Source organism: Peromyscus maniculatus, chromosome 23 (genome assembly GCF_049852395.1).
Source record: "Peromyscus maniculatus bairdii isolate BWxNUB_F1_BW_parent chromosome 23, HU_Pman_BW_mat_3.1, whole genome shotgun sequence".
Lineage (NCBI taxonomy): Eukaryota > Metazoa > Chordata > Mammalia > Rodentia > Cricetidae > Peromyscus > Peromyscus maniculatus.
The window spans coordinates 51690425-51710231 of record NC_134874.1 but is presented as its reverse complement, the minus strand read 5'-3'; the positions used below and the strand labels follow the sequence as shown (position 1 = coordinate 51710231).

At 40.5% G+C, this 19807-nt stretch overlaps 1 protein-coding gene across 9 annotated transcripts in view; it reads left to right on the top strand.

The window, feature by feature from the left end:
• Positions 1 to 5834, top strand: part of LOC121826529 (cytochrome P450 3A25-like) — a 319487-nt gene extending 313653 nt beyond the window's left edge. For all 9 annotated transcript variants that reach the window (XM_076560749.1, XM_076560751.1, XM_076560752.1 and 6 more), the window contains 3 exons: positions 1372 to 1598; positions 3192 to 3354; positions 5318 to 5834. In XM_076560749.1, coding sequence (XP_076416864.1) covers positions 1372 to 1598; positions 3192 to 3354; positions 5318 to 5392 — 465 coding nt within the window. In that variant the 3' untranslated portion in view covers positions 5393 to 5834. The remainder of the gene's footprint in view (positions 1 to 1371; positions 1599 to 3191; positions 3355 to 5317) is intronic.
• The last annotated feature ends 13973 nt before the right edge of the window (positions 5835 to 19807 follow it).

Genomic DNA, 19807 nt, shown 5'->3' with positions numbered 1-19807 from the left:
CTCCATTCTGAACCATCCAGAATGAGAGCGGGATTCCTCTTCACGGTTGCAGGAATTCAGTTTCCAGTGCAAAGTTCTGTATAAAGATGTCAGCTGGCTTCTCCATTCTGAATCATCCAGAGTAACAGTGGGATTCCTCTTCACGGTTGCAGGAATCAGCCCCCGTCTCACCACACTCCTCATTGGTTTGAAGTCTGTGGAGGCTGTGGGGGTGTCCTGGAGGGAGGACTCCCTGCCCCTTTCACCAGAGCCTCTTGGATTTTTTTTGGGAGAGGCTTTGCGTTCTCCTTCCCCTGGAAATGGGGAACAGGGCATCCAGAGGCATCTTCAGTTTGGTTTCTTTTCTATGAATCATCCATTTTCCCACCATGCGTTTTCCATATCCTATTACTTCCTCTGTGTTTCTGAAGCTCTTCCTCTCTCCTTGACATAGACTGTGTTTTGTTTCTTGTTTTCCTGTTGCTTTGACTCTTCTTCACACACAGAGGCAGTTTCTAGTGTGGGTAGTTCCAGAAGTCTCCATTGTAACTTTCTTTCCAACTTATTACACCTGCCACCCTCCAGGGAATTAGCAAGCAGGAGTTGCCTAGTGTGAGAAGCTGGGGACACAGCTCAATCATACAATGCTTGGTTTGTGAGGACCTGAGTTTGAATCCCAGAACCCATGTGGGGAAAAGGTGTAATTGGAGCACTGAGGAGACAGAGCCAATGTGAGCCTCTCTTCCCCGGGAGCTCACTGGCCAGCCAACCCATCCTGCTTGGTGAGTGTCAGGCTACTGAAAACCTATAAACATAGGTTTTCAAAACATATATAAAGTGGACTCCCAGAGGAAGGTTGGACTCTGGCTTCCACATACGGGTCAGTGCACAGCAGTTATCCACATCCCATTAACATGCACACACACACACACACACACACACACACACACACACACTTATGCAAAACCAGAACAATCCAAAAACCCTGATATGGACCAAGTGTGGGTGTTGTTCCTTGCAATGGTGTGATTTCCTTGGTGTAGACTGGTCTATGCAGATGAGACCGTGACACCATTGCATTTTGCTGAGTGTATCTGTCATATTGGTCACATGTGCTCACATGGGAAACAAATCAGAGCACCACAGTGATGATGATGAGGGGATCTGGACAGGGGAGTGTCCCAAATGGCTCCTGGGCTGAAACTTATACTTCATACCCTAATGGGCCATCATCAGGACAAAGGTCATCATCATAGGTGCAGAATGATTTATTAAGGCTAAGATCTACTAATAGAGGTCAGCCCTTGTAGCTTCTGACATGCAATAACACTAGAAACTGAGTCAAAGATCAAGGCCAAACCTCATCTGGAAGCATCTATTTCTTCTTCCCAGGCACCTGTAACCTATGATGCCCTGATGGACATGGAGTACCTGGACATGGTAGTGAATGAAACTCTCAGATTGTACCCAGCTGCTAACAGGCTAGAAAGGATCTCAAAGAAAGATGTGGAAATCAATGGAGTGTTCATTCCCAAAGGGACTGTAGTTATGGTACCAACCTATCCTCTCCATCGGGATCCTGAGTACTGGCCAGAGCCTGAGGAATTCTGCCCTGAAAGGTACAGAGACCTCGGGGAATGGTCCCCACTAGGAATCAGGCAAATTAAACATATTATGCTGCCTACTGGAAATTGCATGTATGTGATTTTGTATCCCTTTTCATCTGTATGAATTTTGGGAATTAAACCTTTTAAAATTACAAAGTAATAATTCTTGATGCTGCAAAAACAGACCAGAAGAAAAGTATTCATGGCCATTCAGAGTCCCAAAATGTTCACCTTAGCTCCATTAATAGTGAAATATATCCTCAAGGATTTATTTGTATGTATGTAAAGTTTTTGCAAAAGCTAGTATATTTTACTTATATAATTACTTAAACACTAACCTGTTGTGGAATATTACTTTAACTATATAAACGTGTGTTGCATTTGTTTATGTTGGATTTGTTTAATGATTTGTTTAATTTGTTTAAAGAAGTGCTACATTTGTTCATGCTGCATTTGTTTAACAATGTAAAGATGTGTTGTTTTGCCTGCCTAAAGCACCTGATTGGTCTAATAAAAAGCTGAACGGCCAATAGCTAGGCAAAAGAGTGATAGGTATGGCTGGTTGGCAGAGATAATAAGGAAGAGGAATCTCAGCTGGGGGAGAAAGGAGAAAGAGAGAAGAGAGAAAGAGAGGAGAGGCAGATGCTCGGATGCAGCCAGCCAAGCAGCCACCAGCCAGTAGGTCACAAAAGAAGTCATGGAAAAGTAGGACACACAGAATGAAGGCAAGGTAAAAAGCTCCAAAGCAAAATGTAGATGAAGAGAAACAGGTTAAATTAATTATAAGAGCTAGCGGGACAGGCATAAGGCTTAGTGTTCATAACTAATAAGTCTCTGAAACATGATTTGGGAGCTGACTGGCAGCCCAAAGAAAGCCGCTACACTAACCTATACACCACACCTTGTCATATACATGTATGTCTTATTTGGTGACTAGGTAGTAGTTGATACAAGTGATATCTAAAGTCACATATGTAGGATTTTTGTTCTTTTTTCATGTATTCTGTGCTGGTTCCAAATTTACCATTATCTTTAAGAACTTTTTCCATTGTCTGTTTGGTTAGAAAACACTTTCTTGAAGGTTGAGGCGGTAGCATACTTTTCACTCTAATTCTGACATGTCTTTCAGAATGTGAGCATATACCCACCCCAGACAGAATTTTGGTATTTAAAGATGTATTTCCTCTCTATAAGCATTCAGCTCAGCTCAGCTCAGCTCAACACCAGAGGCTCCTCTATTTTAAGGGACATAGAAAGACCCCATTAGCTTACAATGCCTGTATTTTTATTCTTTTTTATGTGTATGGGTGTTTCCTTGTATGTATCTGCATCACATGTACCTGGTGCCTCAAAAGGTCACCAAAGGGTGTCAGGTACCTGTGCTGGTCATCAAATCTAGGCCCTCTGGAGAAGAAGCCAGTACTCTTATCTGCTGAGCCATCTCTCCAGCTCCTGACTTAAAATTCTTAAAGTGAGACATCCATAGCAAGAGTTCAGTTGCAAGTCCACAAATGTAACCTGGTTGACAGGTGTCAGAACTCCAAACATGGAGCTCTTGGCTCTTTATGTTCCATAGCCTCGTTTGCATCCCCACTCTGTCTCCAGGTTCAGCAAGGAGAACAAGGGCAGCATCAATCCTTATGTATACCTGCCCTTCGGGAACGGACCCAGGAACTGCCTTGGCATGAGGTTTGCCCTCATCAGTATGAAATTCGCTGTCGTCAGAGTCCTGCAGAACTTCACCCTCCAGCCTTGTGAGGAAACACAGGTGAGGCAGGAAACTCTCTCTATAAATCATATTTAATTGGGAGTTTTTTGTTTTTTAATTTAGAGTTTCACCTACAGAAAGGGGAAATTGGTTATTCATCATATTATGCTGCCGTGTATGGAACACAGGATTTGACCTGTAAGCTTAAGGACCTTCCATTCTGAGCTGCAAGTCTGTGTCTGGATAAAGCACAAACAGAGAAATTATTTAGAGTTTATGCAGATCAGCACAACATGATTAAGTATAGTGTCTTTGAGATCAAGTCCAGGTTTAAATTGTGTGACTGACTGGAGATGGGGAAACTGTTGCACACGCTCAGAGCTCGTAATGATCACCTTGCTGTGGTTTGTGAATGGAGGGCTTCCCGGCACTAGCTCTGCTTTGAACTTGGTAACTTTAAAAACTCACTGTGCCTAATCACCCCAGATACCTGGAAATGATTTACCCAGAGCATGGCTTTAAGAGATCCATATTGGCTGCAGTGAACACTGATTTCAGACACTACTATAGCACATAAAGAACTTCAACCCTTCAGGATCATCCTGACCATTTGATCTCACATTTTCATCACTGTGCTACATGAAGACTTCTTTTATGTTCTCTGAAGTCTGTCTTCTACTGTCTCGCCTCTTCATTCTGTCCTTATTCTTCAAGTTGAAGTAGGTGACTAAGCCATTCAAATGAGCTGTCTGGCCATGGCCCACCTACTCCTCTGCTCTAGTGATGTCTGAAGCCTCTTTTCATCACAAAGGCAATGCACCCAATTTTGTTCTCTGCACTGAAAATTATGTCTTTGAATTTCACCTTATTTTTGTTTACTTACTCTACCAAGACTGCTTTGCTGCGAAGTCTGTGAATGTCTTAGGTATATTTTAAGGAGTATTTTACAACTGTTCTGGAGTTCTTAAATATACATTTAACCTATTTTTATATTTTAAATTTGCTCCTGTAAGCATACAAGGGCATATATGCCTATCTTTCTGTGGGTGTGTCTCTGAAGAGAATAGATGCATGTTGTTAAAACACAAACAATACACTTAGAGAAGTTGACATGTTGCCCCCTCCCCAAACTTAAAGGTCAATTGTCTTTACTTCCAAATAAAGCAATGAATGACAAGGCTGATTTCTGGTCCTGTGTGTAGCTACACAGCTCCTCTCATCAGCTGTCCTTTCTTCGTGGTCTTAGAGAGGTCGTTATCCCCTCATTTTTCACCCAGGGTAACTGTGTAGCTGTCCTGTCTACACAGTGCTTCAGAAAGATGGACAAAGACTTTAATCTTGAAAGCTTTCCATAAGCTGACATTCTTCAGTTTCCTTGATAACTGTTTCCCCGCCATCTACAGAGACCAGGTGTTGGCAGCTTCTCTTCTCCCATAAGGTGGAAGAGACTGAGGTAAAATGGTTGGTGGAAACACTGAATGATTCAGAAGTTCCCCATTCACACTACCCTCCGGGGCTAAGAGGAGATCTTAGGAAACATCACACGTTCTTGCCTGCCATTAAACTGGACAGGCACAACTGGCCTGAGAAGTTGAGTTGTGCCCACAGAGCTGCACTGTCTGACATGTGTTCAGGATTACCTTCTACGTGTCAACAAATGTGAATTTACCTTTATACTGCCTATCAAAAACAGTCTTCCACATACTTAAAATGTGATCCAGAATTTCAAAACTCAGCCTTTTCGCTTAAATTCAAATCAATAAAGAACATGGGTCGGCATAGTCTCCCCCCTCAGGTTCTATATACAATAATTACTCCAAAATGACTTTATTGCATGAACAGTAGACCTGGGTGTTTGGACTACCCAGTCCTAATGAAGATGTATGTATAAAGAATTCAAGACATATGAAGCCTAAAGTGTTTTATGTATATAAAATACCACTGTCCTGAATGGATTTGTTCTGCTTTGCTGTGGTTGCTGGCTCATTCATTCCATCTCAATGTGCTTTTTCGACTACCACAGATTCCCTTGAAGTTAAGCAAGCGAACCATTTTTCAACCAGAAGAACCCATCATCCTGAAAGTTGTGTCAAGGTGAAATCACAAATGGAGCTTGAGTTTCCAGCAAGATTTCTGCTGTTCTTCAAGGAAGCTGTGCCACCCAACATCAGAGAATCTAATTTGCCTTTGAATTAATCAGCTTAATTGCCCTTGAGGATTAGGTGTTCAGGAATTCATTGAGCATGCTCAGTGTCTGTGCTGAGTATCATGTATTGTGTGATTTACAGAAAATTATTAAGTCAATGTAGAACTGAGATTTTTCTGATTCTAGGGGCCATCCTAATTGTACTAAGCATTTCTCTGTAATCTTATCAGTCATGTTTTAATGAAATGGGAGGTACTGTGGTGATTCTGGTGAGAAATCTGTCTCAAATGTTGTTTTAATATTTTATAATATTACAAATAGAAATCATCTTTCCAAAAATATGTGATGTCTTCCTTTGCATCAATAAAACTGAGACACAGCATTTCTGATCATAGTCACTCATTGTTTGAGTCTGTTTGGGTCTCCGTTTGACTTTTCAGAGTTTGATGATGTTCACTTTGGTTTGGTACATTTTTTGAAAATTTTATTTACAGTTTATTTAATTTTCAAACTTTTAAAATATAACTAAAATGGGAGGTGGGCTGGAGAGATGGCTCAGGGGTTAAGAGCACTGACTGTTTTTCCAGGGCACCTGGGTTAAACTCACAGCACCCACATGGCAGCTCACAACTGTAACTATAGTTCCCGGGGACCTGACACTCCACACAGACGTACATGGAGGCAAAACACCAGTGCATATCAAATAAGAATAGTTAAAAAATATATCTAATTAAATAACTAAATGGGGTGAAGTTTTTCTCACTCGGTTTGCCTTATTTCTACTTGATGTTTATAAAGGGCAGAGATATTGTTTTCCTTTCAGAATCCATCATGACAGTCAACATAAAATAAAAATGGCTGACTGGTCAATGGATTGGGCACCAGAGGCTAAAGTCTTCCATTCTTATCTGGCATCAGAAGCTTCATGTGTTCTTCCACTTTAGTTTACACCCTTTTATTCCCTTCCTGAGTCATTTAGTCTAAAATCACTGCATGGGGCACATGGAGGTGTCTACATATTATACTGGAAAAGAAAATTATGGCAACTTCAAATGAGATCCAGTAGTACAAGGAGGGTCTTGCCTGCCTGGGTGTGGGGTAGACAAGGGGGTGTCTACACAATCAAAGAGTAGGGTGCAGAAAACCAAAGTTAGGTAAGCATCGATGATTAAGAAGGAAGCATGGAAGCTGGCTCTGTAAAAAAGAACTTCTCATGAATTCACTTTGTAGACCAGCTGGCCTTAACTCAGAGATTCACCTACCTCTGTCTCCAAAAAGCTGGGATCCAAGGCATGAGCCACCACCTCCCAGGCAGCTAATTTAAAGGAAAGAATTTAACTGAGGGCTTAAGTTTCAAAGACATAGTTCATTATCATCTCAATGGGGAGCATCACAGCATGTAGGCAGACATGGTGCTAGAGAAGAAGCTGAGGGCTATATCCTGATCCACAGGCAGCAGGCAAAGAGAGACAGAGATGGCCTGGTGTGAGCTTTTGAAACTTCAAAGTCCACCTCTGTTGGCACACATTCTCCACACCAAGGCCACATCTACTCCAACAAGACCACACCTAATCCTTTCCAACAGTCCAGCAACTGGGAACGAAGCATTCAAATATATTAGTCTATGGGGGCCACTCTCATCCAAACTACAACAATATTGACAGGAGAATGACAAAAATAGTAGTCACAAACAATACTTGATGATGCTAGAAAAATTCAAAGAAAATACTAAAAAAGATGTAAATCAATATTAGAGCAGCCAGGTAGCTACAAATCTCAAAATACAAGTCTTGAGGATAGCTGCAGTCTAGTATAGAGCCCCATCTCTCCAGACATGCTGCAGATCACATGTTCAAACAATGCATCCAACCATGAGCTTCTTCCTGTATTAGACCCACAGAAGACACAATCATTACTAGAGGGAAATCATCCATAGTTTTACAGCCTTTGGCTATGCCAGCTTTGTTGCTTGGGAAATGAATGGAAGTATTTCAGAAAACCCTTCTGTGTTCTCCACTTCATTCAGTATCAGTTGATCAACCTCATTCAGCCACACTGACCTCCAGGGAATCTTCCAGACAGTACTCACCCCTCTGTGTTTCAAGTGCCTTCTTGAAACCCCTTCTAGTGCTGTTAAGGCCACCCCATCTTACAGAAGACTTCATTCCAGTTGGGTGTCATGGGGCATGGGAAGCTGATACAGGTGGACTGTGAGGACAACATCAGCCTAATTTACCTAGGGAGACCTTGTTTCAAAAAATGACAGCAAAAACTAAGTCAGGGAAAATACCAGTTTTCTTTCTTTCTTTTTACCACTACTTTTCTTTCTTCATTCTCATGATTTTCCCAACTGATCAGGTTAGAGGAGGTAAAACTTCCAACCTTCCACATAAGAAACAGATGCTGGATTTAATCTCTACCCTTAGAAAGGACACACTGAGTGTCCGTGTGAGCTCTCTGGGACTTTGTGCAAGGCATCTAAACTGGATCCCTGAATCTGTGGTGTCAGCACTCTTTCCTCCACTCGGGGTGGCTGGTTCTAGTCTCTCCAAGAATATGTGAGTCTCCCTACCTTCCACACTAGACACCAAATGTCTTCCTGGAGAAAAACTGAATGTCTTCTTTCTAGTTCTTGTTATCACACCAACTGATGAGTGTGAGTGACAGAATGATGGTATTTTGGTTTGGTTTTTGTTTGTTTGTTTTCTGAGACAAGGTTTCTCTGTGTAGCCCTGGCTGACCTGGAACTAGCACTGTACACCAGGCAATCCTTGAACTGGAGATCCACCAGCCTCTGCCTCCCAAGTGCTAGGACTGAAAAGTGTGCACTACCACTATCTGGCTAGTTTTTGTGTTTTCATGTGTGCTGGTGCTCATTTATGTGGAGGCCAGAGGTCAACTGAAGTGTCCTCAACTGCTTTCTGCTTTATTTTTGAGACAGGACCTCTCACTGAATCAGTTTGGTCAGATTGGATGACCAATGAGCCCTGTATGGTGATATTTTATTTGTGCTGAAATGTGATTTTATTTGTATGTTAATAAATAAAGTTGCCTGGAGATCAGAGTTCACAGCCATTAAGCAGAAGTCTGGCAGTGGTAGTACACGCCCTTAATTTGTTCACATGGCAGACAGAGTCTCTGTGTGTTCAAGGACACAGCCAAGCACGGTGACACACATCTTTAATCCCAGTACCAACCATAGAGACCTGGAGATCTATATAGATAGGCAGCGATGAGGAAATCATGTGGTTGGGTTTAGAGCCAATGAGAAGGTAGAATAAAAAGGCAATAAAAAGACAGACACACAGGAGAAGGTCCCTCTGAGGGGAAGGATAGCAGTGCGTGGTAAGCTAAAGGCTGTGATTACTTGGGCTATTAACTCCTCATTTGGCTCTGTGTTTCTTATTTAATAAGACCGTTTAGAATTTCATCTACATTTGGTGCCCAATGTGGCACAAATTCATTAAAAACTATTGGTGGCTTCACAGGCCAGGGGTTTCAAACCCCAGAGCAGCCAGAGTTTACAGGCCCCAGGCCCGGTCAGAGCTACCGGTCTGGTGGCACGAGTTCAGAGCTGCACTCGACTGCAGCTGCAGCTGGAGCTGCTTGCAGCTGAACCACCAGTTCACATGGTCAGAGCTTAAGGATGCCAGAGCTCAGGCCCAAATTGGCTCAAGTGGGAGCATGTCCCTGGAGTTTGGCTTTTAGCCAAAATAATATGAGGCTAGTCTTTCTTTCTTTCTTCCTTCCTTCCTTCCTTCCTTCCTCCCTCCCTCCCTCCCTCCCTCCCTCCCTCCCTCCCTCCCTCCCTCCCTCCTCTCTCTCTCTCTCTCTCTCTCTCTCTCTCTCTCTCTCTCTCTCTCTCTCCACACACACGCAACCACACTCGGTAGCTGTTTTGAAATTCCCTCAGATTTCTACTGTTCTACACAGACTTGGTAAGTCAATTAAGATATCAGATATTTTAAAGGGTAAAACTACTTAAAAGAGAAAATTTTCTCCACATTAAAAAAATGGGTAATATCTGTACAATAGAAGGAAATAGATCTTTGCTTGAAAAACATTAGGCAATCTGAAAATGGAACAATTACAAGAGAGGATTAATGTTGATGGGCAATTGTAACATCATTTATGCATATTATTAGTTTACTTATCCTTATTTTACAATTTAAAAAGATAGTCAATTTAAGTGCCAGGATAAAAGCTTTAGAAAAACCCGTTAAAATGAATTATAGAGAAATTCAGACTCAGAAGAATTGAAGGGTAAAATTATTTCAGGATTGGATTATAAGGTTACTGAAAGAATGCCTGTTTTCAAACAATCAAACTTAATTTATCCAGTAACTGTACAGTAGCTATCTGATCAAGTGAATGTAGAAACTAATTGGACTCCAGTTGAAATGTTAGATTTAAGAAGGTTTAAGGAAGCAAGTATTTAAGTATCTTATGGCATGCATTCCCCATTTGTAAAGCAAATGTAAAACTCCTGGTCAACTTGTAATAGGATTATCCCTCAAGACTAGAAAGAGCTGGTAAATACTGTCCTTGAACCCAGAGCACAGCTGCAGTGGTGGGCATGTTTTACTGTGATGAGGCTAAGATGATAGAAAGTCAATGGAGGGATAGAGGGGTGGAAATCCCAGGATCAGCTTCTTGGAGAAGGCCAGTATGCTGAAATACAAAGAAAATGTTTATATGATAACCAAACCCTAAGTCTATGTCAAATGGCAGCCATGAATGCATGGGACAGAATTGAGGAAGCAGGAAAGAAAACTGAGTCATGCATAAAAGTTGTAAAAGGCCCAAAAGAATCCCTCATGAATTTCTTACAAAGAATGTCTTCAGCAGTAAATAGAATGGTCCTGAATTCAGAAGCTAGCCAGATAATAATCGAATCTTTGGCTTTTGAGAATGCGAATGCAGCATGCAAGAGAGTAATCAGGCCGGTAAAGGCAAGATCTGCACCCTTGGAGGACTGTATTAGAGACATGACTAATGTTGAGTCTCATGGCCATGATGATATGGAGATAGGAGACGCAATTTCAAGAGGTTTGAGAAATGTCAGATGTTTTGGATGTGGAAAGCAAGGTCATTTGAAAAGGTTCTGTAAAAAGGGCATTCCTAGAAACAATATTTCTTCAAGGAGCTGAGAAAGAATTGGCCTTGGTAGAAAAGAAAGTACATGAAGGGCACATGGATCGTATTGATCCAAAGCTGGATTGCATTTTGGTTATTTTACCCTCTAAGCATTCTCCTACAGAAATTTTAATGCAGAGGGAAGTTGTTAAATTGGAATGGGTATTTTTTACCAAATAAACAGAGTAAAAAATTAAAAACTTATGTGGAAAAAAAATCTGTGACTTGATTTTGAAAGGAAAATTGAAACTTCATCAATTAGCAGGAATAGATCCAGCAGAAATTATCATAGCTTTAACGAAGGAGGACATTGAAAAATTATGGGCAGTAAGTGAACTTACCAAAGAGCTTGCAGTAATTTTTGGAGAGACTTTAACAGCTAATATCCCCAAAGCGATAGATTTGGTCTTATAAAGAGAGCTGATTGGATTTTGCCTAGAATTATATGGGAAACACCCATATCTGGAGCTTGTACATTTTATACAGATGCAAACAAACAAGGAAAGGCAGGTTGCAAATCAGAAAATTTAAGTAAGTGGTTCAAAGTCCTTATAATTCAGTTCAAATATCGGAACTGTATGCTATTCTGTTGGTATTAATGGATTTTTTTTAGAAACTTTGAATATAGTAACTGACTCTCAGTATGCTGAAAGAGTGGTATTAAATATTGAGATGGCAGAATTTATCCCTCATGAATCAGAATTAACTTCACTATTTATTCAGTTACAAGATATAATCAGGAATAGGAATCATCCTTTATATATAACTCACATCCAATCCCATATGGGTCTGCCAGGCCCTCTAACACAAGGTAATGATGAGATTGATAAGTTATTGATAGGAAATGTGCTGGAGGCCTCAAAATTTCATAAAAAACATCATGTCAATAGTAAATGTTTAAAAAGGATTTTTCCATAACCGGGCAACAAGCCAAGGAAATTGTAAGGAAATGTCCTACTTATTCCTTCTACAATGAGACTCCATTACTAGCAGGATGTAACCAAAAGGGTGCTCAGAGGAATGAAATCTAGCAGATGGATGTATTTCACTTTGCAGAATTTGAAAAATTGAATTATGTACACCATACCATTGATACTTATTCAGCTTATTCAGGATTTCAATGGGCAACTGCTTTGAGTTCTGAAAAAGCTGATTCTGTAATCATGTATGTGCTAGAAGTTATGGCCATCATGGGTATACCTGCACAAATCAAAACTGACAATGCTCCAGCATATGTCTCTGTTAAAATGAAACAGTTTTTTGCTTATTACAATATAAAGCATAAGCCGGGCGTTGGTGGCGCACGCCTTTAATCCCAGCACTCGGGAGGCAGAGCCAGGCGGATCTCTGTGAGTTCGAGGCCAGCCTGGGCTACCAAGTGAGTTCCAGGAAAGGCGCAAAGCTACACAGAGAAACCCTGTCTCAAAAAACAAAAAAACAAAACAAAAAACAAAAAACAAACAAACAAAAAAAAAACAATATAAAGCATATTACAGATATACCACATAGTCCTACAGGTCAAGTAGTTATAGAAAGATCAAACAGAACTCTAAAGGATATGCTAAATAAACAGAAAGGGGTAGCAACCCCCCCCAGAGATAGACTGCATAATGCTCTATTAACTTTGAATTTTCTCAATGCTAATGAGAAAGGAACAACAGTTGCAGAGAGACATTGGATAATAGAAAAAGCTACTGAATTAAATCAGCCTATATACTTTAAGGACATGCTGACCTCAGAATGGAAACCAGGATATGTGTTACGTTGGGGACAAGGTTTTGCTTTTGTTTCTACAGGAGAAGGTAAGCTGTGGATACCATCAAAATTGATAAAGGTTCAATTTGAACAAGACAGTTAGAAGAGGTGATAGTTCATCAACCAGCATGACCATCCAATTTAAACTACCTATTAACACATGCATTTTCATTTAATCAGATATAACTTGTCAAAAGGGAGCATCCCCAAAGTTAGTCTTCGGGAAAGGTTTTTGTTTTAGTCTTTTAGGGGAATGAAAGCTAAGGAATCTGAAGAACACTGGACAAATGAGACATTTGAAGAAAAAGGACAAATCATCTAGAAAAAACGTCCCAAGAGAAAGAATAAAATGTCCTATTGGTATATCATCTATAAAATTTCATAAGTCTTCCTAAATGTTTGTTTCTGCTCTTCTCTAAAAACATTTAACGCAAATGGTCTTCTTGTAGTCCCAGTTCAATTAAAAATTAAAGTTGGAAAATAGTTCTCTCCTTCTTTAAACCCAAGCATGTTGTTAAAAGGAAAATACAAACTCCCTGTATCATGTCAGAAGAAAGAACCATCTTCTGATATGGGACAGAAGAAAACAAACAAAAAAAAAAATAAGGGACTGTTCTATTACTACTAATCTCAATTCTTTGATTCTATTCTGATTCTTTAAACTTTTCTTAAAGTATGAATTTTATATCAAAATTTACAAGATCCATATAATATATATATATATATATATATATATATATATATATATATATATATATATATATAAAACTTTGTTAGGATATTAATGGTCATATAGAGTACTAATTCTAGAAAAAAGGCTTCAATTAGCTGCTTATACATGTCTTTGTGTTCAAGTCTCTATCAGTTTTCTGTAGGAAATCACCACCAGACATCAACTGAAGTCTCCAGAAAGAAGATGGGGCCCCACAACAACGATTCCATGCGGACAATAATAATACCACTAAGCTGACAAACATCATCTAGAGATCAGCTTTGGACTACAAACTGCTCAGAGCAATTTTGAGATGACTAGCTGAGATGATCCAATTTCACATACTACTTGAATAAGGACCTGAGATAAGCCCTGAACTTTGGTATTATGCAGAGACTGGACAACAAATGATATAGCTACCTTTCCTAGAATTTGACAATTAACCAAATTTTTTTCTTTTCAGAATAAAGATGCCTTTGCCCATATCCAGCAGAAAGCAATTTTAAGAACACGATGTCCACATTCCCAAAGTGGTGGTATGTGGCAGGTAGTTTTTTGGTCTTTCAATGGTTTTGGGGTCTGGGATAATTTTCATTGTTTAGGAGGGTTGGTTACAAGTTGTTGTTAAGGGTTAGAAAATGTGCTAAGCAAAGGAGATTAGATTTAAGGTTCTCATTTAAAAAAAAGATATATAGAAATGATAGACTAGAGGGTAGATTATTGAATCTACTCTGAAAGTAAAGAGAAGATATAAATACAATATAGATAAAAAGATAGATTATTGAATCACTTTTAAAAGTCAATTACTAGTTTTAAATACTTTACATTGGACTGGATTTTTGTATATTGTATACAAATTATATATATTGAGATTGATATTGTTAGAAAATGCTATATGTATATTTCTAATATTGTTCAAGATATTGTACTTACACAGTTCATTTAACTATGTAATGCAATTTGCTAATTCTTAAATGTTATTATTACTAACTATTAGAATATAAAGAAATGAAAGTTAGTAGTTAGAAATTACAGTTAAACTGGTAGTCATATTAGGTATGATTTCAATGTCAAGCAGATATATTTTAGATAGACAGGTCATCTTCAAACCTTTCAGAGATCTATAGAATATGGCATTTAAAATGTTTTAATAACAGAAATTTTTTCTTTTTTTATGACTTTGAGACATGTCAACTCCTGGCAGCACCAATACTTCAGAGAAGACATGGGCATTCAAGAAACTGCATATGGAGTTAACTTTCATTATGGCAAAAGTTAGCCACTGGACAACAAAGTGTCCTCTAATTGACTACTGACAAACAGGAAAAAATGGACAGAACCTGAAATAAAGGACTAATGATTCTTTCCAGGACAAGTGTGGTTGTGCCTTTTAACAATAGGCATCTTCTGAGGCCAGGACAATATGGCATCATCCCTGAAGTGACCTTTGCAATCCAGAAAAGGTACAGTGCCCCTTTCTTTAAAGGCAGCTAAAGTCTAAACTAGCAGTGGACCAATGGCTTCTGATGTTCAGTGGAACAGCAGCTGAAACAGTTATTCTTGAAAGAGTAACTAAGCTGACAGAATCTAACCTCTTAATGGTAGACTGGCATTTAATAAAAGAGATGAAGCCACCTACAAGCCGAGAAGAATGGACAGCTGAATTTAAAAAAATCAACCATTTCCCAAATTTAAAATCCTGAATCATGACATGACACTAGTGGAATTCAGGTGTTTCTGGTACATGGACTATTCTCACGAAATGTGAGGTCAAACTGTAGGCCTTGTGTACATCCTAATTCACAAATGAGTCTATCAGATATGCTAAGCCTATAAGCTGAAGATGATGCCCCAATGTTGTGGAGAAACCTCGGGTGACTGTCTTGGCAGCTGGCTATTTCTGTCAACTCACATTTTTTTTTTTGAAGCCGATTGCTTGTACTTCCTGTTTTTTTAGGGTAATGTTATTTCCTTCTTGGGTCTCTGAGGGAGTTGAAGATTAGATACTTATAGTTACAGTTATAGTTAAGGGTTAGATAGTTATAGATTTCCTTGTTAAAAATTTCAGAGAAGAAACTCACTAAAGAGGTGTAAGTGTATAAATTTGAAAGACATTATAAGATAGTTCTGTCAGTTATATAAGTTAGGATAGAAAGTGAATCAGGTGCATTTTGGACTTACCAAAATAGGATAGATAAGGGAATATTTTCTCTGAGTCTATCAAATGCAAATGGACTAGACATTGTTTAGGTATTTATTGCTTGTATATATTGTATATAGTTATTGTATTTATTGTATATAGTTTTTCTTATATTAGTTATAACGTTTTTTCCTTTTTTCTTTTTATTTGAATAGAAAAGGGGAAATATGTTGATATTTTATTTGTGCTGAAATGTGATTTTATTTGTATGTTAATAAATAAAGTTGCCTGGAGATCAGAGGTCAAAGCAAACCATAAGCAGAGTCAGGCGGTGGTTGTACACACCCTTAATCTGATCAGATGGCAGGCAGAGTCTCAGTGTGGTCAAGAACACAGCCAAACATAGTTACAGGAGCTGTTAATCTCAGTACCAACCATAGAGACCTGGAGGTCTGTATAGACAGGCAGTGATGAGGAAGTCATGGGGCTGGCTTTAAGCCAATGAGAAGGCAGAACAGGAAAGCAATAAAAGTGCAGGTTAGGCAGGAAAAAGCTTGCTTTCTCTGGGGAAGCTACTGCTGGTGGTAAGTTAAGGCTAGTTGTGGCTATTACTCTGATTTCTTTGGCTGTTTCCTCTATATCGGCCTCAGTGTTTCTTATTTACTAAGACTGTTTAGAATTTTGTCTACACTTATAGCCTAACCAAACTGACAAAAATCTCAGAACCTGCTAGGAATATAACCCTATATTGAAAAGACCCACATATGACTAGAGCATCATGTCCTCCTCAGTATCACCTCCTCTCAAGCAAAGTTTCAGTTATACATTCATAGCTAGGTATCACTTCATGCTAGGTACCTTTAACTCAACCGCCAATGTTACAGGTACACAAAGAGATGGTGTTAGGGCATTCTAACTGCCCCCTGCCTTACAAACAAAGCATGTGCTCTCTCTGTCTCTCTGTCTCTCTCTCTGTCTCTCGCTCTCTCTGTCTCTCTCTCTGTCTCTCTCTCTCTCTCTCTCTGTGTCTTTCTCCGTCTCTCTCTATCTCTCCCATGCTCTCTGTCTCTTATACACACACAAATACATACAAACAACTATGTGTCTGTCTGTTACTTCTAGACATTTCCTCCCCACAGCAAAAGTCCCACATACACACACAGGGCTAGGTTTCTACTCCTGCTAGATACAATCTCCCTAGGAAGATCTCAGAAGAACCACTAAGAGGACATGTTTTCTAGTTGTGGAAGAGGAGTATAAAAGCTAGATGTCAGGTACTTTTGGTATCCCCTCCCCTCTCTGTACCTCCATGTTTTATATTCATTTCAGAAATTTGGGAGCCAGAAACAGTTGATGGAGATGACCTCTGACATTTGTCTTTCTGGATCTGGGTTCTCTCACTCAATATCATCTTTTCCACATCCATCCATTTACACAGAAAGATGCTTAAAAACAAAGAGGATTATTGTGCTGAGTGTCTGAAACTAGGCCTGTGATTTTGCAATTGCATGCAGTTTACAGGACTCATTTCTTTATTAATGTGGGGCCTAATGTGGGAGCTCCAGGCCCAATGTGGGTGCCTCCACCCCTGTGTGTTGGTCCGGAATTGTGTAAGAAAGTAAACTGAAGTAGCTGTGAAGAGCAAGCCAGTAAAGAGCTGTCCTCTGAATCTGCTAGAGATTCTAGAAAACTTCCCTAATGATGGACATTGAAGAGGACATGGGGGCCAAATAAACTCTTTCAATCACATTGTTATGTCAGGATGTGTCTATTAATAATACAATGTATACTAGAACAATATCGCAGGACTGGCCTTAATTTGTAATCCTCCAAACTTCACCTACTGACTGCTGGCTTTAAGAATGTAATATAAACCAGTATGAACAAATGGAAGTTTAAAGTTGACTAGATCTCAGGGAGAAAACAAATCAAGGACCAGTACAATACAATTCAATGAGGTCAGATTATTTTAATGAAGTTAATCATCAAACACGTCTCAAGCAGACAGATGGAGAAATACTGCTGAATGAGGGTGACACAAGAAATAGTGCCTGATGATATATACAGAGACAGGGAAGGAATCTGAGTGTATTTTTAGTATGATAAGTACCAATCAGAGGGTATAAACAGAGGAGTGCAATCATATGACTTGAGATAGTGAATCATGGGACATATAAGCAGCAACAGTGGTTGTAGGAAGTTCAGTTTAGGAGGCTGGCAGAAGTCTGAAAACATCATGGCTTGTTCACTCTCTGGATCCAGTGTTGGTGAATATACCCACTGCACTCTGTGGAAATGGCTCATGAGGTCAGAATATATGTTAGCACATCGTGACCAGCATATACAACCATTGTAATACACATAACCTGGCTCATGAGATTAGAGCATGTGGGACATTCTGAATCCTACCCCAGCAGACATCTCATCTCAATTCCTGTATTCTGGTTGGTGAGGTCAGAAGGGATAGCACTCCTAGATCATCCAGCTTCAGGAAGTTATCCCACCTACAAACCAGCACTGTGTGTCTCCACACTTGAGCTCAAGCAGAACACAGATGAGCCAAACACAACCAAACTCTGAACACCAAGCATCAATCTAAACATTCCCCAACACAAAGGAAACAGAAGCACTCAGGTAACAAACTAAATCCAGATGAGCCCATGACAAATGCAGAAGTAACATGAAAAACCCAGGACAACATTGTTGTGGCTGCACCTTGAGACCCCTGAGCAAGACCACCACAGAGCCGATATCTGATGCAAAACACACAGGGGTTTATTGATAGCAAGCAATCCCGGGCTTGGTCCATGTCCAACACTTGACACAGTGGGTGGAAAAGGATGGCCCTGAGCTCTTAGGGTGAGGGGTTTTTATGGGGAAAAACCGGAAGCAGGGTGGCACAAACCTTGGCATCATATGATTGGGTGAGGGTATGTAACCTTTGAATTTACTGGTTGGGGGTTACAGTTATCATCTTGGGGGGCAGGCCTGGACAAGTCCCAGGCTTTGTCCTTGACCTGCCATGGGGGTTGGCTGGCCTAGCATGTACTGACTGTGGGGACTGACTCAGTGGGCCATGTTCTGTCCTTGAGATGCTATGGAGGCTGTCTGGTCTCACATGTTCAGATAGACCCATGCACATATCTCTTAGCTGGTGAGAGGTCCCAGACAGTAAACAACTGGCTGAACCTTGAGCAGTCAGAGTACTTACAGAAAGGGAGCTACTGCAAAGACTATGTTATAGCCCTCCCAGAAACTGCTTGCTCAAGTCTCAGGAAACTGAAATTGAGGCCTGATCTCTGGGAGAAGACTGACAGCCTGTTATGGCATCTGCTTGGTCCTTTCAACATAACTCCTTCCAAAATGATCAATCACAAAGTAGTGGCCAACAATAAGAGAGACTTCAACCAAATTCAAGGTCGGGTAACAAGGAAAGCCCAATAGCAGATGCATGGATCTCCCTGGGAAAGGGAAAAAAAGAGATCTCCTGGGTGAACTGGGGTCAGGTGAGGATGGGAGCATGAGGGTTTGGGTTGGGAGGTGCATGAAGGGGCACTCTACTGAAAGAGGTGACTGGAACAGGGGAGCATAATGGGGTCAGGTAGAACATGATGCAAGGGGAACTCCCCAAAATCTGTGAGGATGAACCCAACTAAGATGTCTAGTAATATCGGATACACAGCCTGAACTGGCCATCTCCTGTGATCAGACTGTTGACTACCTCAATTGTCATCAGAGAGTCTTCATCCAGTAACTGATGGAAATAGATGCAGAGACCCACAACAAAACATTAATCCTCTTTGGGTTCAGGGAATTCTGCTGAAGAGAAGGAGGAAGGATTGTGGGTTCAGTGGGGTCAAGATCATCCCAAGATAACAGAAAACAACTAACCTGGATCATATGAACTCAGTCTGAACCAACAACCAGAGAGCCTACATGAGACTGACTAGGCCTTCTACATATATCTGCCAGCTGTGTAGCTTGGTCTACTTGTGGAACTCCTAACAATGGTAACAGGGGCTGTCCCTTGGGCTTTGGCTGGCCCTTGGGAACCTATTTGTGAGTCCCTGTTGTGCACTGCTCTGCATCCCAACACATACTGCTCAGTATAATCCCAATTGGACAAGTCCTGACTCACAGAAGGATAGAGAACACTGAGATGAGGTCCTTAGATGGACAAGAAAACATGGCTATTACTCTGGGAATATATTGGTGTCATTGGGCAGATACTGTTGTGGGCTGTGGGATGTGAGCACTTTTGAAGATCTGGCAGATCCAGTGCTGGGTGGTGATTAGGATAACCCACATGGCAGGGACCATGTCAAGGAAGGACTGATGCTCCATTAGTGGAAGCAAACTGCCCATGAGTAATGTCCCCAATGGGTAAGGCTTGTTATTATGCATGCCTTTCCTGATCTCACCAAGCAGCTTACTCCCCAGCTTGTCCATTGCTGGGACCCCAGGAAAGTTAAAGCACTCTGAGAGCAGTGGGCTATGGAACCCACCTGGTGAGACTTAAGGAGGACAGCTCCACAGTGATGCAAACCCCAGTAAAGCAAAGTGGAATGCCATGACCATTGACCTTCAGCTGTGTCTTGTCCATAGCATACCTCTCTTCCCACCT